At 33.2% G+C, this 10,900-nt stretch overlaps 1 protein-coding gene across 1 annotated transcript; it reads right to left on the bottom strand.

Annotated features, from left to right (window-relative positions):
- Positions 1 to 2,524: 2,524 nt before the first annotated feature.
- Positions 2,525 to 5,514, bottom strand: LOC114755680 (CASP-like protein 2B2). Its single transcript, XM_028944548.1, has 3 exons — positions 4,958 to 5,514; positions 4,670 to 4,802; positions 2,525 to 3,016 (listed from the first exon to the last, which is right to left on the bottom strand). Exons 1-3 carry the CDS (start codon positions 5,179 to 5,181, stop codon positions 2,768 to 2,770), a joined length of 606 nt encoding a protein of 201 aa, XP_028800381.1. The 5' UTR covers positions 5,182 to 5,514; the 3' UTR covers positions 2,525 to 2,767.
- Positions 5,515 to 10,900: the final 5,386 nt, after the last annotated feature.

A 10,900-nucleotide genomic window follows, 5' to 3' on the forward strand; every position in this document is an offset into this window, starting at 1 on the left:
AATTTATCGATCAAGTGATCGATAAAAGGAAATAGTGTCATCATACTGTAATGCATAGAAAAGGAAGATCAAGGTTGCTTTTGATTTTGAAACTCTTTAAATAGTGAAATAAGATATTTATGAAGGCGGAGAAAGGCTCGAATGAAATAGATGATAAATTTTGAGAAACATTGAGACTAGTTAAGGTTTAAACTAAAATCGCCTCATGATCGAACATTTGTTGATCGATCAGGTTATCAATAAACAAAGTGTTATAGAAATAAATTTTGGAACACTAATTTTCAAACACTTTATCGATAAACAGATGATAGATAACCTTATCGATAAACAATAAGCAAAAGTATATTTGGTGAAAACACAGGCTATGTAAGTTGATCGAATAGGTGATCAATAAAACGTTGATCGATAATGTTATCGATAAAGAAATTTATCCTTGTAAAACCAAAGAGCTAATTTATCAATCATGTTATGTGAAAACAAGGTAAACATGAAGTGTGTTTATCGATAATATTATCAATAATCTGATTATCAATCCGATGATCGAAGAGCCACGATCTAACAAAGATATGCTAATTATCGATCATGTGATAGATAATTTTCTGATCGATCAGGTGATCGATAAACCACTGAAATAAATACCTGCACGCAAAGTTATGAGGCAATGTTCGATCATATTATCGATAAATGGCTGATCGATAATGTGATCGATAAATGGCAACAAAAGCAAAATATAGAATGAGCAAAGCGCATTACCATTTATCTGTCTTCTCATCGATAATCGGTTTATCGATCATGTGATTGATAAATACCTATCAAATTTGTATCCTGATATTCGATCATCCTAATTATCGATCAAGTGATCGATAATTTATTCCAGATTTTCATATACGACTAAGTTAAAAATGATCGATCAACACATTATCTAACACGTTATCGATCAAAGTTTCTGCTGAGTTTACTTAATTAAACACAGATATTATCTATCAGCTTATCGATAAAACCTTGATCGATCAACATACTGAAACACAAATTACTCACTTTGTTATCATCAAAACCTTAAGCCTAACAAAGTCAGCGCAAAAGAACAAATGTTAGAGGAGAGAAGACTGAGAAAACGGATAGAAAAGAAGGAACAATGACAGAAGAACTAAGTGGAGAGCGGCATGTGGAGGAAAAAGGCCAAAAAAAAAAACTTTGGTAGAGGTGAATGATAAGGCCATGGAACAAGAGTAAGGAAAAAAGCTGTGGAACCAAATGATGGGGACACGGCAGTGGAACAAGGACGGAGATTAAGGTGATGGAGAAGAAAGAAGGAAAGTAGTAGAGAGAGGAATAACGAAGAATGAGGCAGTGAAATCAAGATGATGAAAACAAGGACAAATACAAGGATAAGAAGATGCAAAGACAAAGAGGAAGGCAAGGAGAGACGAAAGCATCATAAAGATGTCGGTGAAGCATCACAGAAATCCCGGAAAAGCTCTATAAAGACGCCTACAAGAGAGAACCCCGCTGAGGATTTGGGTTCAAAGCTCATGTTTATAGATTTATGACTTAAATTAGTAGGCTTATGACATTCCAGATTTGGCAATTTCAACAAATTCCCCCTATTCGTGCTTTGTTCCGTGCCAATTCATATTTTCCGGATTTAAAATTATTTATTTTTCTTTTTTTTTTCCTTGAAATATCGAGATGCCATAAACTTTTAGTTATTCGACTAAGGGTTTGAGAGGAAAATTTGAGAAAATTGATTGATTTGCTCCATCTATTCAAATGCCAAAATTGACAATTGCTTGAGTTTGATTTAGAGTCCAGGAAAGATGTCATTGAACCTAAATTGAAACGATAGCATAAAACTTGAATGATAATTTAAAGATTCAAGTTTTTTTTTTTAAAGAGTCTCACCTAAAAGAATTAAATTTTAGTTTAGACCAGGATCATTACATCTTAGGCGAAGAACCTGCAGTCATTTACCATCTCATTTCAAATTCTAGTTATTATCTCTTGTTCTAAATATAAGAGCTAGCTATAACCACCATTAATAGAAAGACTTCTTAAGAAAAAAAATACATAAATATGAGAAACAAAATGAATTAAAATCTTATATTTAAAATTAAAAGAAAAAATATATATAAATATGAGAAACAAAATGAATTAAAATCTTATATTTAAAACTAAAATAAAAGTCAAATGAATCAATCTGTTCTCGTTTATTTTTCAACAGTGACCCCCACCCCAAAATTGACGAAGTGTCTTTAGTATGAATCATGAAACCCAGCATCGCATTTTAAAAAGCACCAGCCTAAAAATCTTTGGTCCATTGAATCATTTCAAGTCTTCAATCAAGATAAGCCCATTGGTTAAAGAAATCTATGCCTTCATTTGATCCATGGTCACGCTCGTTCATTTGATCCCAAAAACCAAAAACGCCCCACTCGTCTCAAATCCCCACTATGGACATTCTTCTTCCCTCTTCATCGATCATAAGAAAATATATAGTCAAGAGTTTGCATACGCACATAACTCTCAGTAATTCTTCTTAGTTCAATGCTACTATAATAAACATATTATTAAATGAGCAATTAACAAAGCTTAGATTCTGATATTACCATAAACTGCATCATTGGATGCACACAGAGTTAAGAAAACTCCCAAACTAGTATAACAAACAAGAAACAGAGAGTAAGGCCGTGAGGGGTAGGTACTTGGACAAATTTGAAGTCAACCTACCTACCAATATACCACTTCAATGCACTTCCCGGCCCCTAACCTACCAGCCTGCATTCTTCAGCTTGTTACCACCGTACAAACGAAAGAGACTGAAAGCAGAAATACAAGAGAGGACCACCATGGAAAGACTAGCCACAAGAGCACTAGCTATCCCTTCTCCCACTTGGTTACAGAACCTACCATACATGTTACATATCTTCATCCATTGAAGCTCTGTCTGACCCACCTTTGCAAACACTGCTGATTGTAATGCAGCTGCCACTGCTGAAACTGTCACATACGCCATTACCTGCAAAAATTTGCATAATTCTGTTTCTTTATAACTTTCAGTATGGATCGCTCAATTTTTGAGCAAAAAAAATGTTCAGGTTATGTTCCATTCTTAGGGTTCAGCCAAAAAAAAAAAAGAGGTTCCATTCTTAGGGAAATGCCTAATTCATCTGTGACTTAATTCAAAGAATTGGCCAAGTTAGCTAAGGTTCACACAAGTGGTGTTGTGCTTAAACCAGACATCAGTTCTGAGCGTGTAGCTCAAGTGGTAAGAAATGAGGTTAAGACAAAGGTGTTGTTAAGTTGCATTCTTATAAGGGAAAATTGCGTGATTTTTGTCATCCTTAAATCACTTGGGAAGTGAAAATTTTGTGATTTTATAAGTTGTCTCCCACACCTTATTTCATGTGGCACAATCTGAACCACACCAATAAATGCAACGTTAAGAAAAAATTACTTCAGAAAACTTCACAAAACTTTCACTTCGAGAGATCCTATTCATCACTAAACCACTTCTTTGAGGTTGAAATTACATTTTCTGTAATTGGGAAAGGAAGACGATGTTCTACGAAGGTCAGAGTGTTGGAAAAATTTTCATTTTCCATACCATGCCCATTGTGCTATAAATGTGGAATGAGAAATTGAAAACCCCAACAACCAGGAGGCATCTTGTGACCCCAATTCTGGAATTAGGTATGTCTTATGATGAATGACTTGACTTGCCCATCCTAGAAGTTATGCCGTTTGGTTTCCTTAAAGACAAGAAATAGGTCCGCTCAAATAATACCAGTTACCCCTGGATTACAAAGCCTTAAATATAAAACATCAACCAATTGGACCCTACTCTGACATATACATCCAATAATAATAAGAATAATATATGGTAAAGCAAACACAATTGGAATCAAACTTTTATCTATGAAGGAGGTGGTTGCCTTATTCCTTTCACATGGGTTTCCACGTTCCTGCCCCTTTGATCAAGTTAACATACTAAAAGCAGAACAATTCTGATATGCCACTTAAGAAATGGTTGAGAATATGAACCCCTAAAGAATCAGCCACCACAAGACTTAAAATTTGGTAAATTTTCACGCCAAAAAAAGGAAAAAAAAAAAAAAACCCTGTTTCAAATGGATATAGAAGACACAGGCTGCAGATGCCCTGAAAACTTATATAGTGACGGGTTCAATTTTAAGTTGAGAAAATGATAGCTAAGGGCACAATTTAAATTAATGGAAGTTAAAAGCTACACTGATCAAAACTGCTTTCAAGATTTATAGAACTAAGTTCTACTCTCTACTTCATTAAGTTTTTTTCAAAGATCCCTAAAAATTACAATCCGATCTTCCAAATGTTAAAGAGATTTTTTTCATTGAGAAGTAATAATAAATCAAAACATTTCTATAGACTTTGAAAGATCAAACGAGAAGCATTAATGATAATTTATTTGCGTGATCATTAAGAGACATTTTAAGACATTAACAATGAACCAAGCTGAGTCCTTAGTTGTCGTTTTCCTTTATGAAAGTGTCATTAAAGGGAACCATTCCTTTTGTAAATAAAACCAATCAAATATTGCTCATATAGGATCATTTGTCAGTTCAAAAATTCAGGCATCAATTCTGCCATTAAACTCCATTTCATCTGAGAAAAGGGATCATGGGGTATGAACCTGATCCGCCAAGAAAATAACCCAAGCCAAAGGCTTGCTGAAGAGTAAAGTTGCTGCAACCATACTCACAGCACAGCGCAACCCCTGAATTAAAGAGTAACCCGCAGCTATCCCGTTGACTACAACCACAAACCTGCAATAGTTTTCACAATGAAAATAAACACAGGAAAGCCAAAATGTTCAGTTCATCGGCCTATACAAATGCGGGTTCAAGTCAGGAAACCCCAACCCATCAAAACTTTTGTTCCAAAGAAAATAAAGAAGACAAGAAGAATGACAAGAACTTACACTAAAACCTTCATGTCTGTAAACTTAGCTCTCTTCCGAATAGAGAAAATCTCTTTGACTTGTGAATCAGTCGCCACAAGAACAGCTGCGAGAATTCCCAGAGCGACAATCACACACCTCAACACCAACTCTACGGTTCTCACCCTCCTATCCAAAACCCTAACATTTGAGCCGTGATACACTGGCACAGTCCCCGGACTCGCCCCTACACCCAGATAGCTCATTTTCACCCAGACACATACAACAATTTTCCACGAAAGTAATGAGCTCTTCGCTACTTAAATAGGCCCTCCCACAAAGTTATTGCATCGGTTTCTGAAATTTGGGATTGTGACGATGGAGCTGATCTTGACAAGTGGTCAAAGTCGGAGGGCGAGAGGACAGAGAGAAAAGCGCAGCTCAGCACCTATAAACATGGGGTCATTTAATGCCTCTGCTTCTGCAATTAAGGACCGCAAAATGGAAAAGAAGAAAAAAGAAGGGGAAAAAATTGTGATTTTTAGAATTTAGAGCTTCTTTATGATTTCTGGGAACAAGTAACAGATTAACAGTTTCACACTTTCATGTCCCTAGAAAAGAAAGGGGTCTGATAAGGTGAGGGTGGCGGTGGGGTGTCTTAATTGAGGTGGCGCTCTATTTATGATGCCCCGTCTCTTTTGCTTTCGCCATGCCCCTCGGATTGGTTGAAACAAGTAGTGCAATTCTTTTGGCCACTCTTAACATCAATTTCTTACTGTATACCCACCTTTAGAAAATGAAAAATGTACATTAGGAAAATTACATAAAAGTTCCAAGTAATATTATCTCCGGTTTTAATTATAAAAACTGACTAATTTAAAAAGATTAAGAAAATGAGTTAAATTAATTATTTATAATAAATAGGTATTATCTTTTCTAAAATATCCTTATTAATCAAGTGTATTGACTAGAACTGGATTACTTTAAAAAAAAATACATAAATATGAGAGACAAAGTGGATTTGGGTTTTATATTTAGGATTAAAATAAAAATTAAACGAGGTCTTATATTAAAGACTGAATGTAGTATAATTTATTAATTTAAGGCTTATTGAAATCTTAAAATAGATACGAGGTACTATGAGACTTAAGAGTAATATATTCTAAATAAAAAATTACGTTATTGTCCATGTTCCTAATTGATAAGTCATGGGCGTGGACGAACAAGTTAATTAAAAGCTATTAACAAGTTAGGGAGTGTTAATTGACAATTAAATTTATGAGATAATATAACATCCACATAAGATCAAATTATAACAAAAGAGCATTATGTAACAATTTTTAAACTAAAATCATGCGTGACAAAAGCATGCAAATTGATATTATATTAAATGATGGGTTTATATTATAATTTTGTTGCAAACAACCACTAACAAATTCATGGGTATGGATTAACATGTAAATGGCAACCTATTGACAAGTAAGGGATTGACAACTAAATATATGATCACGTAAAATCAAATTAAAAAAATTCTTATATAACCCACAAATTCATTCCTCCATCAATCATGCCCTAAAGTCGATGGCTGAAAGCTGCTCAACCTCTGGACTCCTTTGATCCCAAAATCCCACATTGTTTTTGACTTTTTAACATCTTTTAGCAGTTAATATATTAGTATGGAAATCAAATGCGAAATAAGAATGATGTTTCTGAGCCAGAAAATTCGTACTTGAGAAATCACCCACTGGACTATAAGATTACAAAAAGAAAGGGATTGAAAGAATATTAAGTGAGTTTTAAAATAAGAGAAAGGTAGAAGATAGATAGAGCTGAGATTCTTCCTTTGATTCATGTTTGTTGGTGTTTTACTGATTCCCATCGTTAGAATCTGATTCATGGACGGATCAATGAGCTGTAAAACAAGGACAGATACCGTGGGTAAATTGCATATAGCAGTACATTAAGAATTTAAGGAGCTGAATATCATGAGTACGATGCTTGTTTTTTTCCTGGATCAAATGCATCACTTTGTATTTGGTGTGGTGAGATCCAATAAGGCTCAAAGCTAACGAAATGCCAACAAATTAACTGTCATTCAATGCTTTCTCACGAGGGAAAACATGCTTTTCATGATTTGCAGTATATACCAATATTTATTCAAAAGTGACAATATATAATTTTAGTCGTTTCATTCATCCTGGCACACTATATTCAGTGTAACAGCAAAGTTTACTTGTGCGTGTGTGTGTGTGAATTTTTGTGTGTATAGCACTAAATGGGATAGGACTAAATTGAAGCCACATAAACTGGGAGCTACACAGAGCCAACAAATTAATTAATAGTAGGGGACAATTTTTTGTACTAAATTATATAACAAACCCTTCACTACAAAAAAAATATAACTATAAAATATTTATTTATATATATATATATATATAACTTTCAGCAGTTATGCAAAATGTCTTGCCACTGAAAGTACACTTTCAGTGGTGACTTTTTAAAATAACCACTAAAGGTCAATTTTTAAAAGCAAGACTTCTAATGCCACTGCTGAAAAGGCTGTCATAGCTGAAAGAAGCTTTTAGTAGCAATTCAATATGTTGCCCCTAAAAGCACCTTTCAACGGGGATATTTTTGGTCACCGCTAAAAGATAGTTTCAGCGGTAGCTTTTTGTCGCCACTAAAAATTTATTTCAACTTTTTATTATTATTTTAAGTTTTTTATTTAAAAAAATATCATGCTTAGACAATAATTTTGTTCATTGATATGATTTGTTATGAAAAATAAAATATTCTTACATATTGTTGTGTTACAGAGAGAGAGGGGGGGTGTTAAAGAGATAATATGACATGTGTGAGAGTAAGCGAGAGGGAAGGAAGAAGGAATGTGTGTGTGTGTGTATGAAAGTGAGTATTCTAATTATGTGTGTGTGAGTTAAATAATCATGATAAAATTTATAATGAAATTTTTTTTTTATATAGCATTTTTATATTTCATAATTATAGATATAAATAATACAATAGCTTAAATAATTGAAGTAAAACAATATGACAAATAATATCGTATGAATTATATTTTTCATACAAAATAGATACTATAAATAAATATTTTAATCAAATGAGAACATTAAATATAAATATTTAAAATAGTATCATTATTTAATAATATTTAATATAATAGCTTTTAACAGTGACTTTTGGTTGTCGCCAAAGGATAGTTTCTAAAAGGTAGTTTTATTGGGGACAGAATGTCTATTTCAATATTTTATTACTATTATATATATATATATTTGATTTTACAACTATTATCATCAAATTCATTTCAACTTAATGGCAAAAAGAAGAGACGTAGTAGAAGGAGGTTAGTAGTTTGAATCATAGAGGAGCTATATTTATACTGATAATATCCAATTGGTGACATGGCACATCAAGGTGTGAACATGCGGCATAAGCAAGGTGGCAAGTGATGTGGCGACAATTGGTGGGTGGCCGGCAGTGATGTGGCAACTGGCCAGTGATGATGTGGCAGCAGTCAATAGCCAAGCGATGATAATGTAGTAGTGGCTAATGGTGGTCCTATTTTCTCTGGCAAAAATTCACTGCTAAAAAGGGTCTTCAGCAGTGACCTTTGTATTGTCACTGAAGGATCTTTCAACAACAACTCTTTTTGTCACCGCTGATAAGTTTTAACGATAGTCGTTATGGTAACGACTTGGCTGTCATTGCTGAAAGTTAATTTTTTTTGTAGTGCTTGCACTTATCAATGTTATTTACAAATTTTTCCTAATTTGATCTTATGTGAACATTATATTATTTTATAAATTGAGTAGTCAACCAACATCCCCTAACTTGTCAATAGATTGTCATTGACTTGTTAATCGAGACCCATAAGTTTGTTAATGGCTGTCTGCAACAAAATCATGATATAAACCAATTATTTCATCTAATATTAGTCTGCATGCTTTGGTCACATATGATTTTAGATTAAAAATTGTTATATAATACTCTTTTATTATAATTTGATCTTACGTGGAGGTTATATTATCAAGTTTAATTGTCAACTGATACCCCCAACTTATCAATAGTTTTCTATTAACTTGTTAACCCACACCTATAAGCTTATCAAGTTTTATGGGCCTCCTATTCATTTTTAGATTTCAAAAGACCTTAGATTAATAAACTTTGTCGCTTGGGATTTGCGTGTATATTTGAAGACCCAGGTTTTAAATTAAAATAAATAATCTTAGACATTATAAGTATTTCATGCGACGAACTTGCCCAAATATTGTGGGATTTATAATTGTTAGCTTTTCTTAAATTTCTATCAAAATTGACTTTGAATTATACGTAATAAATAAAAATTATACCTCCTATTTTTAATAAAAGAACTAGTTTGGAATTGAATTTGGTCTTCCATTTTGTACCCCCAAATTTGTAATTCATTATTAATTACACATATTAAAATATTTTTATTCAATGGTAGTCATGATTAAAAGGTACTTTAGAACAAAAAGTCCAAAATGATGTAAATAAATAAAATAAGTCCATACATTTCTTTTTCCACAGTTTGACATTCACTTTACTACAATCTTACTATGTAGATTTTAAAATTAATCACCCTTTAAATTTATAAATTCTGCAATTTTTAGAGAAGAATTCTTCTTTTAGAAAAAGCGCTTAAAAGAAGGTTCGTTATCGGCGTGGCCAAGAATTTTCCTCACCAAATAGCTTTTGAAAATGTGAATTGAAGACAAAATTGTTATGTTAATCATTTAGGTTAGGGAAAACTAATTTGAAGATCCTCATAGTTTTCATCAATTTTGAATGAGGTCCCTATACTTTTTTTTCTTTTTATTGAGTCCTTTAATTTTATAATGTTCAATCTATTAGTCCCTTAGAGTTAAATCCGCAAACAGGGTTAAGTTTTCCGTTAGTCAAGTCTGAAACATCTATGCCCTTTCTCCTTCCGCCATGGTGGACTTAGCTCTTCCCTCTCCTTCATTCGTTCAACAACCTTATCTTCTTATTCACTATTCTCCCTGCTTTTTACCTCTCCATAACACCTTCCCTTCTCCTTGGCTATAAGGTCACCGGACCCTCTTCGGCCATCTTGCAGTTGCTTGTCCATTGCCATCCAGCTTGAACCTCGTTTGGAGAATTACGGTAACAAGAAGAGCATTAAAAAAGACGAAATTGTTGGATTTGTGAAAAGAAAATTGGTAAGTGATTCTTTTAAGCCCAACACCAAAAAACAAGAATTGTTGTAGAATCATCCATGGAGATAAAAATAAAATAGTACGAGAATCTGGGTTCCTCTAGCCAAGCAAAATTAAATTTATAGCTAAAATCATGGAGAGGTTGAAAGCAACGATGAGCCAATTATCAGTAGGGAGATGGTGGATAAAGAGACAAAATCATGGAAAGAGTGAAGGAGAGAGGAGAGCCTGGTTAGATATGATGGAAGGAGAGCGAAGGCAAAATGTTTCAGACTAGGATTAACGGAAAATTTAACACTGTTAACAGATTTAACTCTAAGGGACTAATATATTTAAAATTATAAAATCAAAGGATCCAATAAAAAAAAAAAAGGATCTGATTCAAAATTGATAAAAACTGTAAGGATCCTCAAATTAGTTTTCCCTTTAGGTTACATACCTGAAAGATTGATCTCGGAAAAATTACGCACGGGTCCAAGAAAGAAATTTTAATCATCTAAAGTCCTACAAAATCTCAAAATCACTAGCAAGTCCCAAGGGACCTTAGAATATTATATTCTAATTGTAAAATGACATTATTACCCCATATATTCTCAATTCATATTTTCTCTGTCATTGTGATTAATAATCTTAACAGTGACTATTAACAATCTAATAAGAAGGTGTTAATAACCTAAGCAATATCCGCTGACAACTTTTTTATTGGATCACATAACCTCCATATAAGAGTAAATTATAACCAAATAGTATAATACAACAATTTTAACAT

This window comes from Neltuma alba, unplaced genomic scaffold (assembly GCF_004799145.2).
Source record: "Neltuma alba isolate B1F8T4 unplaced genomic scaffold, ASM479914v2 tig00010319_pilon, whole genome shotgun sequence".
NCBI lineage: Eukaryota > Viridiplantae > Streptophyta > Magnoliopsida > Fabales > Fabaceae > Neltuma > Neltuma alba.